General features: G+C 54.6%; 9 protein-coding genes across 9 annotated transcripts; 3 read left to right on the forward strand and 6 right to left on the reverse strand.

The window, feature by feature from the left end:
- Positions 1-177: 177 nt before the first annotated feature.
- On the reverse strand, positions 178-1800 carry BBK36DRAFT_1134142 (hypothetical protein; the record flags this gene model as incomplete). The annotated part of the gene is given in 4 exon segments (XM_024892208.1): positions 178-1354; positions 1440-1523; positions 1626-1759; positions 1771-1800. Coding segments are annotated over 2 exon segments (1227 nt in total), but the record flags the coding sequence as incomplete, so codon positions are not given.
- A 420-nt stretch (positions 1801-2220) lies between these two features.
- BBK36DRAFT_1134143 (cis-golgi transport protein particle complex subunit) lies at positions 2221-4599 on the reverse strand. Its single transcript, XM_024892209.1, is given in 2 exon segments — positions 2221-2238; positions 2249-4599. The coding sequence occupies 1 exon segment, from the start codon at positions 4567-4569 to the stop codon at positions 2254-2256; it is 2316 nt and encodes a 771-aa protein (XP_024754324.1). The 5' UTR covers positions 4570-4599; the 3' UTR covers positions 2221-2238; positions 2249-2253.
- Positions 4600-5017: 418 nt separating this feature from the next.
- On the forward strand, positions 5018-6031 carry BBK36DRAFT_1176281 (hypothetical protein; the record flags this gene model as incomplete). Its single annotated transcript, XM_024896009.1, has 1 exon — positions 5018-6031. Exon 1 carries the CDS (start codon positions 5032-5034, stop codon positions 6028-6030), a length of 999 nt encoding a protein of 332 aa, XP_024754325.1. The 5' UTR covers positions 5018-5031.
- A 266-nt stretch (positions 6032-6297) lies between these two features.
- BBK36DRAFT_1108853 (transcription initiation factor) lies at positions 6298-8463 on the reverse strand (the record flags this gene model as incomplete). Its single annotated transcript, XM_024889412.1, has 3 exons — positions 6298-6509; positions 6581-7019; positions 7114-8463. 3 exons carry the CDS (start codon positions 8461-8463, stop codon positions 6298-6300), a joined length of 2001 nt encoding a protein of 666 aa, XP_024754326.1.
- A 2004-nt stretch (positions 8464-10467) lies between these two features.
- On the forward strand, positions 10468-12993 carry BBK36DRAFT_1107706 (PAP/OAS1 substrate-binding domain-containing protein; the record flags this gene model as incomplete). Its single annotated transcript, XM_024889286.1, has 1 exon — positions 10468-12993. One exon carries the CDS (start codon positions 10468-10470, stop codon positions 12991-12993), a length of 2526 nt encoding a protein of 841 aa, XP_024754327.1.
- A 177-nt stretch (positions 12994-13170) lies between these two features.
- Positions 13171-15026, reverse strand: BBK36DRAFT_1165488 (hypothetical protein; the record flags this gene model as incomplete). The annotated part of the gene is made up of 2 exons (XM_024894784.1): positions 13171-14743; positions 14818-15026. 2 exons carry the CDS (start codon positions 15024-15026, stop codon positions 13171-13173), a joined length of 1782 nt encoding a protein of 593 aa, XP_024754328.1.
- Positions 15027-15518: 492 nt separating this feature from the next.
- Positions 15519-17163, forward strand: BBK36DRAFT_1107337 (5-phospho-ribosyl-1-pyrophosphate synthetase; the record flags this gene model as incomplete). Its single annotated transcript, XM_024889242.1, has 4 exons — positions 15519-15629; positions 15737-15884; positions 15941-16327; positions 16391-17163. The coding sequence occupies 4 exons, from the start codon at positions 15519-15521 to the stop codon at positions 17161-17163; spliced, it is 1419 nt and encodes a 472-aa protein (XP_024754329.1).
- Positions 17164-17779: 616 nt separating this feature from the next.
- Positions 17780-19108, reverse strand: BBK36DRAFT_1107382 (NAD(P)-binding protein; the record flags this gene model as incomplete). The annotated part of the gene is made up of 6 exons (XM_024889245.1): positions 17780-17815; positions 17879-17987; positions 18110-18165; positions 18255-18391; positions 18530-18702; positions 18801-19108. The coding sequence occupies 6 exons, from the start codon at positions 19106-19108 to the stop codon at positions 17780-17782; spliced, it is 819 nt and encodes a 272-aa protein (XP_024754330.1).
- Positions 19109-20102: 994 nt separating this feature from the next.
- Positions 20103-22134, reverse strand: BBK36DRAFT_1176310 (MFS general substrate transporter; the record flags this gene model as incomplete). The annotated part of the gene is made up of 5 exons (XM_024896010.1): positions 20103-20530; positions 20591-21026; positions 21358-21521; positions 21587-21882; positions 21962-22134. The coding sequence occupies 5 exons, from the start codon at positions 22132-22134 to the stop codon at positions 20103-20105; spliced, it is 1497 nt and encodes a 498-aa protein (XP_024754331.1).
- Between the last annotated feature and the right edge of the window lie 788 nt (positions 22135-22922).

The following is a 22922-nucleotide window of genomic DNA, read 5'->3' on the forward strand; positions in this document are numbered from 1 at the left end:
AATTCCATTCCGCGCCGCTTCCCCATCCCCCCTCAACTCTTACGTCCCCAGCGACAAGTTCGCAATGCCTGTCTCCGAAGTCGGCGACCGCGAACCTATCCGCTCAGGCTCATCTCCCGTAGGAACGTCTGGAAGCTCGTTCAGCGCCTTCAGCGCCTTCTTGGCCTTGGCAGCCTCCTGCTCCTCTTCACTGCTGCGCTGCTTCTCCTCCTCCTCCTTCTTCTGCTCCTTCTCCAGGGCCTCCAGCTCCTCATCAATCTCCTCTTCGTCCACGACCATGCCCGTCGGCTCAGCCAAGATGGCGGATAGCTCGTCCGTCGCGCTCATCTCGTCCCTCAGACGAGCCATTGTGCCTTCGACCTTTTCCACGCCGCCGAGCTGGGCATTGAGGCTCTTGAGCGCGCTGGCGGACGACTCCATGACCTTGACCAGCTGCACCTGGTCGGAGGCCTGCTGCAGCTTCGTGGCCACTTCTTCCAGCTGGTTGAGCGTGGCGTAGCGCGTCGACAAGTACGACTCGGCTCGCTTCTTCGCTTTGAGGGCGGCCAGGGCGGCGACGCGGTTCTTGCGCAGGACGGCGTTCCTTGCTTCTTGGTCTTGCTCGTCGATTCTCTTGTTAAGAAGATCGATCTGGTGCTCCAAGCTGCCCATCAGCTCCTTTATAGACGCCATGGATGAGTCCTCTTGCGTGATCCCTCTTGCCTCGCCGCTCGCTCGGATCTTGACGGTCTGGCCGTCGTACTCAATCATGTCTTTGTCTCGAGACAGGAACTTGAGCAACACGTCGGTATCCGTGTCGGACAGCCGCTGATCCTGGCCCAGCACCGCCGTGAAGAGTGCCTGGAACTGGCCTCTCGTGAAAACCCGATCATATCTCGGTGCCGTCTCACCAATAACCTCCCCCAGCTCGCGACTAGCCGCCTCTACGTTCTTCATGACAACATAGTTGCCCTTGGGTATCCTGTCCTCCCCCCGCGCCGGATCAATCACGCCCAACTGCCGCAGCGTCCAGCCCACCACATCCCACGGAATCTGCGACCAGCTCTGCTGGTATATGTTGTGGTTCGAGTGAAGAAAGGTCTGCAGCGGGATCAGGTCCTTTTGCGCCAGCGCCTCGCTGATCACGGCCCCGAGCGCCAGCGGCTGGCCAAACTGCTTGCTGGCGAGCGACTTGCGGAGCGACTCGTCGAGGTCGAAGACGAGGGCGCTGGACTGGGAGCCCTGGCGGGAGAGGAGGCCCTCGGAGGCGAGCCGCGCGAGGGCGAGCAGCCAGGCGGAGATGTTGGCTTGGTAGCCGTCCGGGTTCAGCGTCTTTTGGGAGCGGAAGTCGGAGTACAGCGCGGGGAGGCGGGATCTGGGCCAGCGTCAGCTTCGGTTGGTGGTCTGTATGATTCCAAGTTGATGACGATGGAATGGCGAATGGGCGAATGATTGCTTACTTGCGGAAGTTGGCATCGTGCTGGACGAGATAGTCGGCGAGCTCGCCCATGTCGAATCCCGCCGCAAGGCGATGGCTAGTGATTTTCCTCTGGGTATGAAGAAGAAGAAGAAGAAGAAGAAAAAGAAGCAGCAACGAAGAAGTTTCGGAGTATGTCGCTGCGACTATTCTAGCGACACGGGTAACAAGAGGAGCTGCGCATTGAAGGCGGTCGTTGTTTGTTTTGTTTTGTTTTCGGATGATGACAGTCGAGCCCTTGAGATGCCGGGCTGTTAGTGGATGAAGTGCCGCTAAGGCACTGGCTGTGTTAGTGCCTGACTGTTTGGACTTGAGTGCATGTGATTCGAGACTCCATGGAGCTGGTCAATCAACTTCATGACTGCAATCGTCGAGCTTCTGTTTGATGCTGCAGTATGGTTCTGTCTTATCGTGCATTATGTGATGATGAAGACATTCAATAGCTTCTCATTTTCAACGTAAATGATAAAGAGGTCAACGCTGTGTCAAGTACACCAGTCACAGCCCGAGCTTAGATCGTGAACCACTGGGCAGTAATTCTTCATATTTCACAGTGTCCAATCCCTCTATCAAAGAAAGGCCTGCCTTCCATCCACCTGCCTTTGAACCGATAATACAGAATCGCTAAAGCCAAAGCCCATCATCATCAGCGGTCCATTAACACTTCAGCCAGTTGGTGCAAGGCCCGACAAAGATGAGACAACTCCAGCCGTTCAAGTTCGCGGCTTTGCCAACCCCCGTGAGTTACCCCTTATATCGACCCCCCCGTCATACCCAATCCCCATTTGCCATTTGTCCTATGCAAAACCCTCTTTATCTATATCTTCGTTGGTATCTTTGCTCATTTCCTCATTGTGCAGTGGTGCCGTCTCCGTCCCGCCTCGTGCTAGGTTGCTCGCTCTCCTCGAGCGTGTGTCCACCAACGCCTCGCTCTCCTCATCTATGCCGCCATCGACCACATCCTCCGGCATACCCCTGTCATGCCCAAGAGGAAACTCCAGCTTCTCCGTTAGTTCTCGCTGCAGAGAGTCCATGGTCTCTCGCGCAATGGCGAACCGGGATATGCCCTGGCCATGTGGCAGCGTTTCGTACATCCTTTTGGCTTCGTTGAGGCATCGCTGCGCGGGGATGTACTTGGACTGTTGGGCCCAAGCCCTCGCCGCAAAGACGCTCCAGGCTGCTGATTTCCGCCGTCGGCTGCCCCAGCTCCAGCTACCGACGCCCGACTTGGAGCCATAGCAGATGGCCAGTCGCTCCTTGAGCAGCGCATCTCCGATGCTGCCCAGGATCTTGGATTCCAGAAGTCGGGTACACCATCGTGCAGCGTCATCGATGCTGGATCCTCCCCTGAGCCTCAGAAGCTCTTGCGCCAGGATCAGCGTCCTTGTCGCTCCATACGGGGAGCTGCACCGTGTGTTATAAGAATAGAATGCCGACTCCAGCATTTGGTCGACAGTCTCCGCGCGGCTTTTGGACGTCAGCTGCTGTGGCATAAGAAGAAGGCTGATGGCTGCCATCTCATTCGCTGCGGCGTGGTATTTCCAGGCCTTTGCTTCGCTGAAATCGGACCGCAGCAGATCATATGTAGAATGAGCCAATCTCCAGTCGCGCAGCATAAAGGCAAAATCGGCCAGCTTCCGCATGATGGCCTCTGACGTATCGGCCTGGTAGAAGCCTGAGGGATCGTAGCCGTCTTTGCTTGTGCTGGCGCCGCTTGAAGAACTCCGTGAGTTACTACCAAACACGGAGAACCTCTTTGACAGATTCATGAACCTTCCCGTCAGTCCTCTGCGCCTCGACGCAACTTGGTCGTTCCAGATGGTGGCGTGCCGCTCCATGGTAGGGATAATCGACTGCGTCACCATCTCGCGGACAAAAGTGCGGATGGCTGTCGCGTCAGACTCAAAAATGTACCGTGACGGATCCTCAAAGTCTTCATCGTTCTCGCTTCGGCGAATCTCTGCCAACTCTTCAGCAGCCGACATCCAGTCGCTTCGGGGAAGAGGTATGTTGTCATCATCCGTCTCCACGCTCTGACTGCATCGTAGCCTCAACAGATGGCAATGAAGCCCTAGATGTCGCTTCATCTGCTCAAACAATCCCATGGATCGTGCAATGTCGTCGTTCTCCTCGTCGTGGACCAAAACGTAGTACCTCAGATAATCTCCATCGACCCATGAGGGCAGCCTCCTCTCGCCCTGACTGGTTTCGCTGTAGAGGCGCCGAAGCTCTTCAATCGGGGCTGGATTGCGGGAGCTGATCGCTATGATGCAGGCAACAGGGTGAGCAAACGTCTCGTGGGGCGAGATGGGTAAACCCGACAAAAGACGCCGCAGATACAAAGCATAGTATGGAGAAGCTGCCTCGGAATCAGAGCCGTTCTTCGTCATGATGCTCTGATGTGGCATTCCAAGGAATGATTCCTCCGCGTAAGAGAGGTGGCGTTCGACAACAGATTCAATGTCGTTGATAGCTGACCGTTTTCCGGCATCTCTTTCCGGAGCTCCATTTTGACTCCGCGGCGCCTGGGCTTGCTGGGATCCAGATGTCAGAGCATCGGGGCGCTCAATGTTCTCGCCGAATCGTGTGAAACGTATGGAAAAGTCCTCCACTATTCGTCCAATGCCGTTGCTGTCCCTAATGTTGACCTTGCCCTGGATGTTCTCGCCAAACGGTCGTAACAGCTCCCACAACCCATGCTGAAAGCCCTTTTCGCGAATCAAAGCCTCCGTATCCCGCGAGGCATAGACGGACACATGAGGCACGAAGGCCTTTAAGATGAGATTCAGTGGCTCGCTCGGGTCGTCCCCGACATTCTCCGGCAGTGCCCGGTTCTGACCAAGATCAAACACTGTGCCCGACAGAATCCGTGACGGAGATCCTCGGCCTGCAGGTGACATGGACCTGGAGCCGGGCGGCGACAGCGTCGAGGCGTAGAGAGAAGCAGCAGAAGGGTTCGATCTGCGAAAGACGAGCGAGGAGTCGGAGGGAGAAGTCGGGAACGGCTCGATGGTCGAGGTCGAGTGCCTCATGTACGAGAACTTGGCGGCCGAGGCCGCAGCGGGCAACGCCTGAATTGGTTCCGTCGACGATTCATCTTGAGGCCGCGGCATCGAAGGCGACGTTGGGTGCGGTGATTCCGCTGACACACAGTTCAGGTTGCGAGCGGTGACTTCATGCGGAACCGGGGGCCAGAGGACAGTCGCGAGCGTCGGACGTCGAGATACGGCTCTGCATGTTCCTCCTGCGAAGCGTGGCGGCGCAAGATGCGGGCGGGAAGATGTCACTTGCGTCTTTGATGCCACGGTCAGCTTCCCATGATGTCGAAAGCCCCGACCTGAGTACATGGCATTGCCCCATCATATTTCTGTATCGGGGCGGCGGATGTCCGCCCATGCTTCGATAGGGGCATGATATCTGCGGAGTACATATCTACGCTACAGCGGTGCACGGCAGTCGTTATTATAGTAGCTGAAGCACTACATCATCCCAACCATTCACAGACGCGCCCGTTTTACTGTTGCTCTTTTTCACATTTCTTCTCCTCCGTTATATTCACAATCAAATACCTCGCCATGCCGTCAGATCTCTCAAATTACATTGCATCAAGATACCTCGTCGCCGATCCCAAACCCTCCAAGAAGCGCAAGCGCAAGGACAAGCAAGCACCCTCCGGCCTCTTAATCACCGACGACGACGACGACTCAGCCTGGAGAAAAGGCGCCACGCAAGACGACGCAGACGAAGACGGGCCCCTGACCGTTGCAGGAGTCACAGCCGAGCTGCGGAAGCTGAAAAAGAGCAATTGGAAAACGGTGTCGGAAGGCGGAAAGGCGTCTCAGCGTCAAGACGACAGCGCCGCCGCGGCTGCTGCGGATGCCATCATCGCGTCGGCTGCTGCTGAAAATGAAGCCGCGAGGGCTGCGGACGATGAGTTGCCGGTCGTTGAAGCGGGAGGCGAGGGCGTGGTGAAGATGAGTGACGGGACGCATGCCGGGTTGCAGAGCGCTGCGGCCGTCTCTGCACAGCTGAGGCGGCGGCAGCAGGAAGAACGCGAAGAGTTTGAGCGCCACAGAAAGAATGCCAAAGAAGAAGAGACGGTGTACCGAGACGCCACGGGTCGACGAATCGACATATCTATGAAGAGAGCTGAAGCAAGACGCCTAGCCGCCGAGGCCGAGGAAAAGGAGAGGCTCGCCAAGGAGTCGCTCAAGGGCGAGGTCCAGCAGGAGAACGCGAGGCGGCGCAGGGAAGACCTGGAGAACGCCAAGCTCATGCCTTTGGCGCGCAAGGCCGACGATGAAGAGATGAACAGAGAGCTCAAGGACCAGCAGAGGTGGAACGACCCCATGATGCAGTTCCTCGCTGACAAGGACACGGGTCGTGGAAGCAAGGGCTCGAAGCGCCGGCCCGTCTACGCGGGGAGTGCGCCTCCTAATCGCTATGGCATCAAGCCTGGGTACCGATGGGACGGTGTGGACAGAGGCAATGGACATGAAGCAGAGCGGTTCAAGGCCATCAATCGGCGAGAGCGCAACAAAGGGCTGGATTATGCATGGCAAATGGATGAATGAGAATAGTAGTATGCATCATATTATGAGATACCCCATCTGAAATACCCAGGAACTGAATAGCCTGGCATCAGAATGTTTGCCGCGTCCGCGCTTTCATTATCTTTTTTTTTTGTTTCTGTAACGAGGCAGAAGAAGTGCCATATTTGTCCATCCTGCCCCCATGACAAAGGGGCTCACTTATAGCTCCCCTCTTGACGACCTGAGATGCAGTACAGCAATCAACAGTTCTATCACCACCCTTAAGGTCGAGATTACTGCCCCTTCCCTTCACTTCCTACGGCGCAGGCGCTTGTCAGGGCCGTAATCGCAGAGCTGCTTAACGAGCCCGATCCACTCTTGTCTGGGCATACGACCCGGTCCGTCTCCGACACGCCCCTGGAATAAGTTGATGAGGTCACCAATCGTGATTCCATCCGCCGGGATCTTCTCCAAAATCTCCCATGGCTCAATCAGCCCACCTGATAAGGGAGAAGAAGCACCTGTTGACGCTGACTGTTAGTTTCAAGTCACAGGGCGGGAGATCTGACAAAAGGTTAGGAAAGCAGCTTACCAGCCGGGGTGGGATTAGGACTGCCAGCCCTAGATGCCGAAGGCGTTCCTCTCGAGCTGCCAACCAGCTTAATCTTCTTCTTCTGCATGGCCCCATCCGACATCTCTCCTGCCGTGGCTTCTCCGTCACTTCCAGAGCCCGCCGTGATCTTAGGACGCCGAACTGTGGTCTGCGACAGCCCGGGAGTGCCGGGGCGGCTGCCAAGAGCCGCTGCCGTAACCTTCTTCTGCTTCTTCCTCGTCGACTCGTTGCCGCTCGACTCGGACAGGGTAGGCGAGCCGGGGCGCTTGAGAGATTTGCCCTTCTTGGCCATCTCGGAGAGCTTCTGCTTGCCTTGCGGGGTGGTTGACCCCTTGGCACTCTGCAGCTTGCCCTTGTCCTTGTCACCCTGTGCATCCTTGTTCTCTCCGTCTTTCTTCTCTTCTTCTTTGCCGGCTTCCTCCTCCTCATCCGAGCTATCATCCTCGCTCTATAGTAATTGCGCGTAAGCAACGGGCAAGGTTAGCTGTGACATGGGAAAAAAGACAACTTACCGAGCTGCTCCAGGGGTTGGAATCCGAGTCGTCGCTCTCGTATATCTCTTCTCGATCTCTTTTGATAAGAGCCTTTTTCGTCGTTTTACCATACTTCTGTCTCTCCAACTCCTCCCTAAGCTGCTCTTGCAGTTCCTTGTCCACTTCTTGCTCGTCTGCTTCGCCAAACAGGTTCGCTCCCAATTGTTCGCGGCGGATCCTGGTCTTGGATTCCTTGGTATCTTCATCCTCCTGTGGCTCAAAGTGGGGAGTTTCATCATCATCCTGGAATTCGTCACCAGAAACGTCGAGCTCGTCGTGCTCTATCTTCTCCTCGCGCGAAGCCGCCTTGAAGGTGTCGCTTTCAGCTTTGATCATCTGACCCCGTCCGTACAGCAGCCGACGCGTTGCTTCAAGATCGTTCTGGTTAGCCTTCTTCTCCTCGTCCTTCATGACCCAACGGCCGACATCAACCTTGCGGTTCATGAAAGCCTCGGCCTGATCTATGGTAAACGGTTGAAACGGCGGCTTAGAGTTGAACTTGTAGCATTTCTCCAGTGGAATCATGCGGAAAACCGATCCATCGATCATGAATGCAACGCTAGATTCGGAGAGAGCAGCCACATAACTGCCTACCCAGACGTTCTTCCCATCCGCGTCTTCCAGATGCCAAGGCAGAGCCTCTTCATATCTCAGGTCTGACTCCTTCTTCGCCGCGGACGTTTTCGGGGCCCGATTGAACATTGTTTTCTCCTCCTTTTGCTTCTTCGGGCGCTTGCTGACCACTTCCTTGGCAACAGGCGCAATCTTGGCTTGGTCGATGGCTCTCTGGGCTTCCCTCTCCGCCTTTGCCTGTGCCAGTCTTTCCGCCTCTTGCTCATCCACCGGGGGGCGTTCAGGTTCCTCCACCTTGACGGCTCTTCCGGGGGGAGGTTGGCGGGCATCACGCCGATGCAGAGTAACGGGTCGGGCAAATTCCTCCTGGTCTGTCGGATCAATGGGCTTCTCACCCAGCTTGGTCTGAGAGAACTTCATGAGGTGATAGCGAATTCCATCGAGAAGGGCTTTTTTGGTGGTCATGATCGGGATGTCGTTATAAGGGTAATTGGGCGGCGGCTCGCTCCATCCGCCGTACTGACTCCGTATCTCTTCAGCATTGAGCTTTGCTCCGTTCGCGGCACCCTGCGCTGAAGATGATGGCGCGCCATTCAGAGGCGGTTGACTGGGTTTGGGCGGCGGCTTGCGAGACGATGCGACGAGTGGGTTTGGCTTCTTGCGAAGAGGACGCAGCGGATTCGCCTTTTGGGGCCGCGGAGGGCCATGCGGATGGGGGTGAGGGGGGCCGTTGGGGGTTCCAGCAGATGCGCTCATCTTGATGTCGTGGTGCGGACGAGAGATTGATGGCGGGAGCAGGCGTCAAAAGGCACGCAGCCTCTTTGCACGAGGTTGTCGTGCCTCCGCAGCCGAACGAGGGAGCTGCAGCTGATTGCGGCAGCGTGTGACGTGACGAGATTGACGTATCAGCGGCGTGACCGTTGCGGTTTGAAGCAGCTGCTGTGACGGCGAGCGAAAGACGGTTATGCTGACGTTGCCGCAGAGCTGGCGAGGGAGACGGTGGTTGATGTTGGAGGTGAGTGAAGCACGGAAGAGAAGCACCGAAAGGCTGCTGGTTTAATCAGGTCGGCCTTCCAAAGGCCGGAGAAGTGCCGCTAAGCTGCCTGATGACGCTTGATGACAAAGGCTGCTGGTTGTACCCACTACAGATCCAAGAGCAAACTGAGCTCGAGATAACATGGGAAAGTGACAAACTTTGATGAGGACAATGATTTCAATAGAATGTTTTCAATTGGGGGGATTGAAAGATGGAAGCTTCAGATCATCAGCTTCATCATCAGAAGTACCTAGGTAGGCTGTAGAGGTACTCTTTCTACTTCGTTACCTGTATGCTCTTAACGAAAGGTGTACTGCCTTGCTCGGTGGCCCACTGACGTCGACTGTAGAATCATGGTGTAAACCTGCAAGTGATTCGGCCAAAGTACAAAATAACATAGATGCAGTTTCATTTGATAAGTGTTGTAGCCTTCTTGATTATATGAGAAGTGTCCATCTAGGTACTGAATACCGTGTCCAAGAACAGAGATGCCGTGATGCTTGAAATCAGGCTTTCAAGCTTGTAGCAGATGCTTAGCGCAGGTTCCTCGCGCCTGCTAGTGGCAAGCGGCGACACCCTGCGCTGCACTAACAGCTTCGTCGGCTCCGCTTCTCCAAAGGTGACTTGACTTCGTCGTTGTGCAACATGCCCATCACAGGCCGACGAATCGCCTGCTTCATGCTCTTTCATCATCCTTTCCCACGCATACCCAGCAACGTACAGTCGCCTCCCTTGTCTGAATCTCTGCTGCCTCGGACTCTTTGTCCTCACCATTTCTTTGATTCATACCATATCGCCCGATAGCATCGTGATAGGGTATCAATATCCAGCTTCGAAAAAGCATCACATTACGACCACCGAGGCTGTACGCGATACCACCCTTTGGGCATCTCCCCTCATTAGGTATGTACTACGAGGCAATCCTCCGGCTCACCTGATTCTCCCCTTTTTCCTTCATCAGCTACTTACCCGTGCCGCATGGCAGAATACTTGAAGATGTCGGACTTGTAGAGAGAATCGTGTAAGAGTTTTCAAGGTGCCCAGATATCCGGCCAGCCTGCATCATTGCCACATCGACAGACCCAGGCATCACCTAGATCAAGATGCTGCCCAATCAAAGAGAGCCTCACGGTGCCGCAAACGGCGCATCGGCGTCGGGACTCGAGGGCCATCTGCGGAACCTGATACTTACAAACGCCAACCCAAACGCTCGCCCCGGATCCTTTCCATCAGCAGATCCTCGCTCTCAGGCCTCAGCCCAAGGCCCGCCTGGGTTGCTGGGCACGCAGTCGTCAAATCATCCGTTTGTCCCGGCACAGCACCAGGCCATTGCCGGCTATCCCCGCAATGAGTCCGTCCCTGACGCCGCACCTCAACATGCCCCTCAGTCACCCAAGCCGGCCAGGAGGCGCCCAAACCAAGCTCAAAGACGACAGATGTCGTCTCAACTGACATTCGCCCCTGAGCCGCGGCCACAATTCTCTCAGTATAGCCACCCGAACAGGCCCAATAGTCAATGGGGGCCGCCACAGTCTCATCCGATCCCAGCATCGAGGCCTTCGGAATTTCCTCGTTCGCGTAATTCGTGGAATGGTCCTCAGTCACCCGCAACCGCAAATAGGCAACAGTACCAGCCTTCGCCTTCAACAAGACAATACAATGCGCTGCCGCCTCAGGCTGTACAACAGGGCACAGCATCAGGCCCTCAGCTATATCGTCCTCATATGAGGCAAGATGAAGTCATGAATCAGGCCCGTCTGCTGGACTTGTTGTGCAGTCAAGTCTTGGCTCATTCCGAGATTGACAGATCTGAGATAGCGGAAAAAGAAGCTTTCCGCCAACGCATACAGCACATTTGCCGCGAAGTCATCTGCCAGTTTGAGGAACAGCAGGATGTAAACAATAGGATCCCCCCTATTTCGGTGGAACTCAAGTGCTTCGGTAGCTTGGCTTCTGGGTTTGCCACAAAGGCGTCAGACTTGGACCTCGGCTTGGTCTCACCTCTGTCCAAGATCCCTCCCGATGCTCCTGGGTCACCCATACCTCGTCTGATAGAAAAAGCCTTCCTGCAGGCGGGCCTCGGCGCTAGACTTCTCAGTCGCACAAGGGTCCCAATCATCAAGATCTGCGAGCGCCCTTCTGTAGAGCTTCTCAGAGGCCTCCATGAAGAGCGTGAGAAATGGGAGCGTGGCGTTGACAAAGAGGCCCAGTCTGGTGCCGCTGAAGCAGAGCCTGATAACGACGGCTCTGTTCATGGAGGCGACGACGATGACCACACGCAAAGTGGGACGGCCGATGCCGGACCGGGTTCCTTGGGCGAGTTCGAGATCATCTGCAAGGATTCTGCCGAACCACGGCGCTTTCAACTCCAACAGGGACCCAAAAACTCTTTGGATTCCTACTACGGCCTGGCCAAGCGTATTCTACGAAGGGCCGGTGGATTCGATGTCACTGCCTCGAACTACAGAGACTTCACGGAATCCGACTGGGACATTCTAAACAGGGTCTGCGACGCATTCATTCAGGGGCTAGCGGATGCTTCCTTGCGAGACCATGTTGCCACATTACCCTCCATCGCTGCGGCGGGTGTGCCTTCGAACGCAGCTCACCATCGGTCTCTCTTTGGACTATTCATGCAGGTAGAAGGAGAGCACATATTACGCCGGTGGGAATCATGGCGAGAGGGCCTTCCTCTCAGACAGCTGGAAGATGACAAGTGGATCAGACAATGGGAATCTCTGCAGCATAAGCTGCCGTTCGATATCGACCCCGTTTCGTACAACCGGGAACTTCAACTCGGCCTCGAAAAGATTAAGAAGATTCCTTCTATACAGCTACTGCTGCTTGAGCAGGAGCAACAAGAGACGCCCGCGCAGTATTACACCAGAATGACCAACGTCATCCAGAGCTTAAGGGGCTCAGCATCAGCAGCACCACATGCCATAGTCCGACGATACGTGGACGGAGTGTTCCAGGAAGAAATACGACAGCAACTAAGCGATTATCTCGAACAATTTCCAGAGCAGGCAACGATCCAAGCGGTAGGATGTCGCCATAAGAGCATCCATCTGGCCAACGAGCTGGAAAAGGCTGTTGAAAGCAACTTATACGACGCTGTCAGTGTGCCGTATATCACGAGATACATCGAGCTATTGCGGCAGCCCCTCCAGATGAGAGTGATAGCACCAGGGAAGACTCGCTATGTCGTGCCAATCCCGGCCGAGTTTGCTGCTACTTTTGCCAAGATCAAGACGCTCACTGATCCCCATACACTGGCGCCAAACCAGCCGCGTGAGAGGTATCGAGATCCGCTGGAGTTCCCCAAGACAGACGTCGGCGTGCAATGCGATATCAACTTTTCTGCCCATCTGGCTCTCCAGAACACGCTTCTGCTGCGGTGCTACTCGCATACGGATCCGAGGGTTCGACCCATGATCTTGTTTGTCAAGCACTGGGCCAAAATGCGAGGCATCAACTCTGGATATCGCGGCACTCTGAGCAGCTATGGCTATGTGTTGATGGTGCTGCACTATCTCGTCAATGTTGCGCAACCTTTTGTTTGTCCGAATCTCCAACAACTTGCACCGCCGCCTCCCAGCAACTTGTCTCCGGCCGAGATACAGTCCACGATACATTGTCGAGGTTATAACATACAGTTTTGGAGAAACGAGGAAGAAATCATACGGCTAGCATCCCAAAATCAGCTGAATCGGAATACCGAGAGTGTTGGGCATTTGCTGCGAGGATTCTTTGAGTACTATGCTCAAACCGGCCTCATGAGCAATGGCCTCAACAGGGGGTTCGACTGGGGCCGCAACGTCATAAGCTTGCGAACTCATGGAGGCATACTGACAAAGCAAGAAAAGGGCTGGACAGGGGCAAAGACTGTCTATGAGGTCCAGAACGCAGCTGGTGATTCAACGACCCAGTCTGCTCCCGCACAGCCGAATTCCCAACCGCAGGCCACCCCGCCAGCCACTAAGAGTGGCGATGTCAAGGAGATTCGGCTTCGATACCTCTTCGCCATTGAGGATCCATTCGAGATAGACCACAACGTGGCTCGAACGGTTACGCACAACGGAATCGTCTCGATCCGCAATGAGTTCCGTCGGGCTTGGAGGATACTTCGCGCGGCTGGCAATGGGGACGTTCAAGAGAACCTGTTGCAGGACATTGAAGAGGAGGAGGGGAATGTCCCGGCTACGTTTCAGCAATTGCTGTCAGACATACACGACATCACTCCTGTATGATTTGCTGATTTGCGACCGGCTTCTTCCCAAATTCTCAGGGTGGGGAGGCTATATGCCTGACGGATGATATTGTTGGTAAATCTGGTCGTTGCTCCTGCTGAACTTTTCAACCTCCTTTGTACCCCCTTTACTGCTATTATGGGAGAATGAATATATCAATTACCTGGTATTTGGTAGCTATATATCTATAGAGAGAGCACTGAACATGTTGCCTCCATTGCCAGTTGTATTGTTTGGCTTCTTGCTGGGCATTTTATTGCTGCCACTTGACTCCCCTGCCCGCTTGCTGGACTTTTTCCCCTCGCGTTTTGTGTGTGACTGTTCAAGACCTAGAGAAGGCGCCTCCTCAAAGTCAATGAACTGAGCCAGAATGCGCAATATATGAAGCTCCTCGGACGCGGCCAAGAAGTCGGAGAGCACACAAACATCCGGAAACTCGGTGAGAGGAGGCAGCTCCGACAAAGCCTTGCGGATCTGAAGCAGATTAAGTGCCAACTCGTCCGTGCTGGTGTTCTGTGCCATTGTGGCAGCGAGGACTTGGCTCAGGATGCGAAGCGAATACATTCCCGCTTGAATGTGCGCGCTGAAGTGAACCGTATCCCATGGGATCTTGTCCCCGGCGGCGGTCAGAGGGCGGCTGCTTTTTTGTTGGAGTGTGGCCAAGGCGTGTGAGCTTTTGCCTTGCTGGCTGCATTCTGTGATGTCCAGGATAATGCACAGCAGCGTCCATTGATGGTGCTGCGGCACTCCAGTTTCTCTGACTCGCTTTATGAGGTCTAATAGCTCGAGGGCGGCTTCATTCGCCTCAGCGCTGGATAGTAGGGGGATGTCTCGCCCTTTTTGGTTGATATTCTGCACCCTTCTATACTCTTCGACTGATGAGGCGCGGTGGCCGGCAAGATACCGGCTTGCTACTGTGTAGGCCAACCTTCGGACGTGCGCGCTGGCGTCCCAAGAGGTTCCCTTGTTGGGATTCTCAATCAACAAAGGAAGAAACATCTTGGCTCTTTCTGAAACGCCTTTCGTTGTGGTTGCCTCTCTGATCTGAAGGAGGAGCTCTGAAACTCTCGGATCGAGAGCACTCAATGGGAGCAAGCCGCCGCCCACCAGTCGAGGGATCGATGCCTCTTCGTGGGAAACGTATTGCTGGCGGAACTGATCATAGCCCACAGCGTCTGATATAGGCTTTGAGCAAGCCTTCAACAGCATGGGGAGCGTTGCATGAGGGGAGTGCAATCGCTCGTACCCCAGCCGACATGCCTCGACAGACTTTGGCAGTCCTAGCTTTGTGTAGATGGCCCGGGGGGCATAGATGGTGCATGCCAACTTCGAGCTGGCATTCTCGTGGATGTCTCGGAAGAAGACTACTTTGCCGTTGCCAAGTTCATGGGCTAGCAAGTCGGAGTCGCCTGTCAGTATAGTGCCGCCATGCTTGGCGACGTCTGAAGCACAGTAGGCGTCAGCTTCTCCCGGTACCATGAAGCATTTCTCCCGGTATCGAGGATTGCCGCGGAGGGCATCGATGATTGCCGGTACGACAAAGCTCGGGTCCTGGGAGATCTTGTCTGCCGATAGCCCAAGACGAGGCGGGTCGTCACTAAGGTCGTCTATGGGAACGACGTGCCTGCGAGGACAGCCCGTGGTATAGGAGGAGTATAATAAGCTGAGCCGGGAGGTTGTTCTCATTACCCGCTCCATGCGGACTGGGTACTTGTCCGTTGGCAGGTAGCCATCAAAGTATATGGCTCGACTGCTTGGACATTAGCCATCATCTTCGCCTACGTATCAATTACTAGCTGCGACTGGGGGGGCGCAAAAGCTTACATGGTGACTTGCTGATCCTCTAGACGATCCAGCCACTCAATGACCACTTGACTGAGGAGGCTGTACGACGGCTGCCTCGCCCCCTGAAGCCTGCAGAGGTGGAGGACATGGTAGGCTAGCGCTGGGCCATCGATGACCACGGCCTGGCGCTGGAGGATCTCGTGTGAGGCATAGCTCTCCAGGGTGGTGATGAGGTGAGGAATGCCCATTGCCGGCCGAGGTTCAGTGGACAGCTTGGTGGGATGCTAGAGTTTATGCATGAAGATGAGAGTCATTGGGGGGGTTTTCATTCATGTATGTATGTACATCTGATGGGGATTCATATCTTCGAGTCGAATTGATCGAGCCTTGTCGAGCTTCTTTGCCGGCCTCAGCATCAATCACCACGCCTGTATGCGCGTATTCACTGATAACGGCTCGCGATAACATTGACATTGAACTGCCCCGCCATTGAGTGAATCCGCACTGTGTATTCTGCGGGAAGCTGAAAGGTCTCGGCAGTCTCCGACCAATCAAAGCAGCCGCTTATGCCGCCCACAGCACCCAACGCACCGTAGCCTCACGTGCAGCGCGCACAGTATCACCGCGCAAGGGCCCCACGCCGAGAGAAAGGGAAAAAAGCTTCTCGTCTCACTCCAACTTTTCTTCTTCCAAACCTCTTTTCTCTTCTTCCCCCCTTCTTCCCCCAAGGGTTGGCCACAATGCGCAACACGCTCATTTTCGCTGGCAACTCGTGCCCAGCTCTCACCGGCCAGATATGTGAGAACCTGGGCATGACGCCTGCCAAGGCGGAGCTGACCCAATTCTCCAATGTGAGCTTCCTGTGGTTGTGATAGAGAGCTCTGGGTTGCTGTCTTTTGCTCTCGAGCGTTTCCTTGGCTGTCGGCGGCGACAGGTACTGACTCTCTCAACTCCCAAGGGCGAGACAAGTGTCAGGATCCTCACCAGCGTCCGAGAGAAGGATGTCTTCGTCGTCCAGTCGGGGAGCCCCCGGATCAACGACTCCATCATGGAGCTGCTCATCATGATCTCGGCGTGCAAGGGCGGCTCCGCCAACAAGGTCACAGGTTCGCTTCGCCCAGAACTGCTCTGCTGCGAGAGTCTACTGACGTCGTTGCGCCAGCCGTGCTCCCGTACTTTCCCTACAGCCGGCAGTCCAAGAAGAAGTCTCCGCGAGGGGCCATCACAGCCCGGATGCTTGCTAACCTGCTCGGTGTTGCTGGCGTTAAGCACGTCGTCACCGTCGACCTGCACGCGTCCCAGATGCAGGGCTTCTTCAGATGCCCCGTCGACAATCTGCACGCTGAGCCCATCATCGCTAAGTGGATCAAGCGAAACGTGCCGAATTGGCGAGAGGCCGTCGTGGTGTCCAAAAACCCCGGTGGAACCAAGAGAGTCACGTCGCTGGCTGATGCGCTCAAGCTCAACTTTGGCTTGGTCACCACCGATAGAAGACGCGGGACCAACATGTCGGGAAGCATGATCATGAACCATCTGGATGGATTCGATCGTCGACCCGTCTTAGAGGATGCGGCCAAGAGCGACGCTCAGCAGCAGACCGATGCAGTCCCAGCGCGCGACGGGGCAAGGACGCCGGTCAGGACCACGCGAGTTGTCCCCGAGCCGCAAGATTCGCCTGTCCGACCTGGCGATTCGTCGACAAGTGCGACGAATCTTGCTGAACCTGTCCCAGAAGGTCAACCCGCCACTCGGCGGAAGAGCGCTGTCCAGCTCGACTCCGACTATGACGATCGTCGTGCCCAGGAAGTCATCCATGGCCGACTGATTCAAGGCCACATCGTCGAAGACGACTTCCCGTCTCCGGGAAGGTCCACGGCAGGGAACAGCGTGCAAGGCGACGATCCCATGACCATGTCGCATGCTTCGTCCTTCTTCGCCCCCGATCGTCAGTCACTGGCTGGTGGTGGCAACAACGACAGCAGCTCCGATGAGGAAGACAAGGCTTTCGAGGACCCCAAGGCAGAGCACATGATCACACTGGTGGGAGACGTGCGAAATCGCACAGTCTTCATCGTCGACGACATGATTGACAAGCCGGGATCGTGGATTGCCGCGGCCGAAACGGTGGTGAAGAAGGGCATGGCGAAGAAGGTGTACTGCATTGCCACCCACGGTGTCTTTGGCGGAGACTGCTTGGCGCAGCTGCAGGCCTGCGAGTGCATCGACACCATTGTTGTTACTAACAGCTTCCCCATCAGCGACGAGCAAGTCAAGAACACCCCCAAGCTGGTTATACTGGACCTCTCGTTCCTCCTTGCCGAAGCCATCCGCCGCAACCACTATGGCGAGTCCATCTCCCCCTTGTTCCAGCACATAGGAGATTGAAACATGGGAGGAGATTGGTGCATTTAACGTGTAAGCTGATGGCAACTCGCCGCCTCTGTGGAGGGTCTGGCCGGGTGGGTGTTTTCAGTGTGTTTCATTTAGCGTGGCGTCACTGGGTTTTGAGGGCAAGGAGAAAGAAACAAAACATCATCTGTGTTTATGTAACGAACAAGGTCAGTCAATTGATGAGTTCTCATGTGGAGGTCCCCCCCTGTCCATCCCGTGTGAGTGTCTCGCCTCTAATTCCTCTGTCTCGTGTGTTTTCCGAGACGGGAAACCCTCCCCAGCGGTGCTGTCCTTGTGGCAGCCAGAGTCCGATTCATCCCAGAATGGATTCTGAACGGAACGTTGGTAGATCAATCTTTTTCGATCTTAGAAGGCCCCTCATTTCTATCGCCGGCTTCGGCTGGCCGTGGGTTAGGGGCAAGAGAAATTTTCGAACATGCCTTGCAAGATGTGTAGTTTTAGGAATATTGCAATTGATATACCTGATTTAAGCATTTGATATAAACCCGACTATATGCCAGAATAACTGGTTATCTGCTTTGTCTATTGGATGTGGATGTTTTACCTAGATTGGTGTGTCTATATGCTTTATATACTCTCCCCTTTTCATCTAAGTCGGTCTGCGGTGCATGATGAGAGCAGATGCCTTTTGTCACGTCAGTCAGCCACTTGACATCAACAATTGCAATCATTTTGGGAGACACTTTACCTGGTGGTTGGGGTAGAGAAGGGTGTCAGCAACGACGACATTCTCCGGCCTGGTAGCAGCAAAGACGATGACCTCGGCAACATCGTCCGGTGTAAGGGGGTCGCAGCCACTGATGGATCACCAAGAATTAGTCGGCGCCCATACAATAACCAGGATAAAATCAGGTGATGGGATAATCCAAGCCTCGGACGAAGGAGAAGAAGCGGGATTGGGGAAAGGGGGGTGTCTTACGCATAGACGGCATCGGCCTTGGCCTTGTCGCCGTAGAAACGAACGACGGAAAACTCCTATATGCCCGGCGGTAAGTATCAGGCCAAAGATACAAAGACATTTGGTTCCCTTTTTGGGTGATTGATGAGTTATTTGGGAAGCTTACCGTCTGGACCTGGCCGGGGTCAACTTCGATGACCCGGATGCGAGTGGCGATGAGCTCCTTTCTCAAGCTCTCTGTGAAGCTTCGGACGGCAGCCTTGGTGGCGCAGTAGATTGAGCCTCCGGGGTATGGCTCACGACCTGTATTGAACAGGGGTCAATATCATGCCAGGCAGAGAGGAGATGAGAAGTATAGCGTGATGGGACCAAGAGTAATCCAACACGAAAGTACATGCAGTGGTCATGAGAAGGAGAGAGGAGAGAGGCAGCTTGACATACCGGCAATAGATCCAATGTTGATAATGTCTCCCTGGCCGCCGTTAGGTCGTTTCTGAAAGATGGGGAGGATGGCCTGCGTCATGTTGATGAGGCCGGTGACGTTTGTCGTGAACATGATGTTCAAGTCCTCCTCGGCGATTTCAGGCGCCTTGGCCACGCCCTTGACCAATCCGCTGAACGAACACAAAGAACAAAATTAGCAACAGGTTTCTTCACATACAGCTGAACGGCCATTTCAGTTCACTTCAGGCCCTTTCATGAAAGAACGTACGCATTGTTCACCAAAACGTGAATATCCCTCCACTCCTCCGGCAACCCGCCCACGAAGCCCCGAATCTCCTCCGCCTTGCTCACGTCGAGCTTCACGGGCAGCACCTGCACGCCGCCCTTGGTCTCCTCGTGGATCTGCGCCGCCAGCTCCTCCAGGGACTCCTTCCGGCGGGCCGTGATGATGAGGCGCAGGTCGCCGCTGGGGTTGGTCCGCGCGAACTCGAGCGCCGTGGACCGGCCGATGCCCGAGGAGGCGCCGGTGATGAGGATGGTCTTGCCCTGGAGGCGCTTTGCTGCTGCCGAGGACATTTTGCGGGTGAAGAGGGTGAAAGTGGTGGTGTTGTTTCGTTGACGGCAAGGGGTAGTGAGAGGAAGAGGACGATGAGTCAAGGAGGCGAGAGTCCGTCTCTGGGCGCTATTATATCGATACGAACAAGAAGTATAGCCGCCTTGGAGGACAGAGGGGCGGGTCACAGCGAAGCGGAAGAAATTGGCGGTGGCTCTGCTTTGGACGGAAGGCATCAAAGATACGCTTCTTTCAATTGGCTTCGTTCCTGCACGCCAGCCAATTGGTTTTGTAAAGGAAAGGGGAGAGAAGAGAGATAGAGAGAGAGGATTGGAGTTGTAGGATAAGAGAAAAGTGGGTTTGCGTGTGGAAAGAGGAATTGCGAATTTTGGAGACAGTTGGAGATGCTACAGTACAGTAGCAGGGCGTATTACAGATTCAGGTACTGAACAAGTACTCGATAGCAAGGCCCTGATAGCAGCTACGGGCGAGACCAAGCATTGCTCCGAGAGGGGAATTAGTATCATTCATCATGCTCTACCGAAATGACGACAAATCCATCGTCCGGTTCTTTCAATTGCGATGCCGACACCCCGCATCGTCTGGGTGGTGATAACCGATAATGCGACGAATAACCCCGCGTTGCTCGACGTGGGGCAGAACCACATGGGAAAATGCATCACGAGTGGCGGCATCACTTTTTGCCGTCTTCAACCAGGGACGATCCTGCGCTTGGCGTCTCGGCGGATTCTAATCCTCGTTATCCGTCAAGAGGGAGGCTTCTATTGAGAAATGGTATTGGCGAAGCTTTCACCTCTGCTAATGTTGCATTCGTATGATAAAGAAGAAAAGAATCATATGCAAGAGCAGAGAGCGACTGCGGTTGTTGCAGTCGTCTTCTCCCATAATGGCAACTCAGAACATGCCAAACCCTCCGTTATTTATATTTCCATCCACATGAGTAACAAAGTCATGGTGCGGGCATGAGACTTACATCCAACCAGATGTCATACCCAATTATTTGCCTGATGCTCCTTCAGCAACTCCCCCTTCGGCGACTCCCTCACCAGCAACAGTTTGTAGGGGAATCAGGGGCTCCGCGACTCTCTGCTCTCCTTCTTCTGGTGCCACTTCCTCGCGCTGCTGCTCGACGTCCCTTCGACCCATATGACAATTGATAAAGGCCGTTGAAAGCACCCCCAAACAAGCCGCGACTGCTGCCGTCGTGATGCCCTTGTGAAAGGCGGACACATAGGCTCTCTTGACCGCTTCCAGGCTAGCTCCCGTGAGGTTTTGCATATCCCCCCTAATGGAAGCCAACTCTTCAGGGGTAACGAGCTCCGGAAGCCGATTGATGACTTCGGTGTGCAGGAACAGAGTAGAAATCGATACGCCAAGGCTCCCCCCTAATATTCTCGCCTGGGCAGTGATACCATGGGCAGATGCTAACAAAAACCAGGGTATTAGCCAGCTGTGCAAATAGGACAATACAACAGGAACGTTACCCTTTTGCCGTGTCGGAACATCAACACTGATCACGTTGGTCGCTGCCGCGGTGAAAAGACCGAACCCGAACCCTGCGAAAGCTAGAAACCCCAGTGCTTTTGCGTCGTCTTCAGATCCCTTGATCGTCGGGAGAAGTACAAATCCAAAGGCCATCATCCATGTGCCGCAGCGCAAAGTCCCTGAAAGATAGTCTTTAGTAGCATTGATCTTTCCGCTCACCATACTGCCGATGGCAACCGTTCCTAGCATTGGAAGCAGCATCAGCCCAGCAATGAGCGGGCTTTTACCACTCACGATTTGCATCCAGATGGGCAACGAAAATATCAAGAGCAGATGCGGGTAGCCGACGAAGAAAGTCGTCAGCGCGCTTCTTGAGTACCGTCGAATCCGGAAGAGTTGGATGGGAAAGACGGGGACGATGGATCGAGCAAACCACTTTTCGATGGCATATCCCCAAGCGACAACTCCCACCCAGCAAGCCAGGCCGATAATCACCGGTGCAAGGAATACTGCACGCCCCCAGGTCACTGGGTCGGATTCACCTGCATTCTGGAATGCAAATACAACGAGGACGGAAGCTGCGATGCCTAGTATGGTGCCGACGAAGTCAAACTGTTTCCAGGGTCGGGTCTGCGTTCGCGGCATCTCCTGTCTGGTGGGCCAACTCAATAAGAATATCAGCAAGGAGATGAAGCCTATCGGCCCACTGTCTCTCTTGTTAGCTGTCTTCTATGATCAGAAGGGCATTCGGGGCTGCAGACTTGACCCAGAAAATCCACCGCCAGCTTGTGTACTGGGTGAAGATGCCCCCCAAAACAGGCCCGAGGATGCCTGCACTTGCAATGACCACTCCGATAATGCTGCCTATATATTGACGAAGTTGAGGTGGACACTGCTGGGTCAATATGATCATTGACAGAGCATATAGTCCTATAGTTGTTGTTGTAAGTGCTTGGGCCATATTGTCCACGGGGAAGGGGCTTCAAATCACATACCGGAACCGCCAACCCCCTGAAATGCCCGGCAGATGATGAGATGTTTTATCTGTCGAGTAAACCCACAAGCAATAGAGAATGCCACAAAGAGGATGTAGGAACCCGTGAAAGCGTTACGCTGTCCTATAATATCTGACAGAGTGCTGCATGAGACGGCGAAGCCAGTGTAGCCTAGTGTATAGGCCAGGACAACCCAGTTAATCAGGCTATGCTCTTGGAACTCGACTCCGATGGTATATAGACTGGTCGCAAGGATGGACGAGTCGATTATAGATAATAGCAGGCCTGTGCATACACTATAAATCGGATCAGTTTCAAGTCAGAATTTACAGCCGTTCATGCAGGCTCCCTTCCCCGACTGGTAGTGACACTCACCCGATACACAGTACCCAAAACCGCCATGGTGGTAGTGTGTTCACGAAGGTTCCAGGGCCCTGGAAATCATCCACTTCCAATGCCTCGATGGCCCGCTCGGTGACTGTCGTTTCTGCAGCATCTCTGGGCTCGACAGGGCGGGTGCCGTCCGGGGGTGTCGAAGAAACCGCCATTATCGGACATGAGGAATCCTCAAGACTCTCAGATTGTGGCCCTAGACTCAAGTGACAAGAAACGGTGAATCCCAAATTCTTGTAATGGTTGGTAGGCAACTGAAAAGGACCGACTCGGGTATCTCAATGTAGGTTCTAGCCACTGGCTCTGGGTTCTGGTCCTCGTCGAAGAATTTCTAGATAGTCTCAGCACGAGGCTCGCTATCTCTTGAAGAACCAAGGACAAGGAGCTTTAGGAGGAGGAAGGAAAGCACGTGAGCAGTAAAGTGTAATGAGGAGAGAAAGTGAGAGAAAGTGAGAGCGAGCGAGTGAATAATCGGGAGGGGGCTGAAGTGAAGCAGGAACGCAAGAAGCCTACCAGATACAGCAGGCGCAACGACAGCTGTCTCCTACCTTGGCACGCCAGGCCACCAACCAGACATTTCCAACTGCAAGAAGAATTCCATTGATGCCACAGAAACAGCAGTTCATTTGCAAACAATGACAAGTTTCGGTAGCTTTCGAACGTCAGTAAATCACGCCCATCTACCATCAGCGGCTGCTGGGCAAAGGCGAAATCTGTGTGCCATGGCCACAGCATATGGAAGCACGAGATCCGAGCATGATGGAACGTCTGCTGGCCTATTATTGGAAAGGTGAGAACAAAGGAACTTCCAAGGCACTGAATGGCAGAACTTCTAGCATTTGCACGCAAGGGGCCTGATTGGTTTCATTCAGATGCAGAGAGCCGTGGGTGGTTGTTGAAGCTCAAAGAAGAGGCCGCAAGCTGTGTCTACCTCACTACCTTA

This window comes from Trichoderma citrinoviride (assembly GCF_003025115.1).
Source record: "Trichoderma citrinoviride strain TUCIM 6016 unplaced genomic scaffold BBK36scaffold_1, whole genome shotgun sequence".
Lineage (NCBI taxonomy): Eukaryota > Fungi > Ascomycota > Sordariomycetes > Hypocreales > Hypocreaceae > Trichoderma > Trichoderma citrinoviride.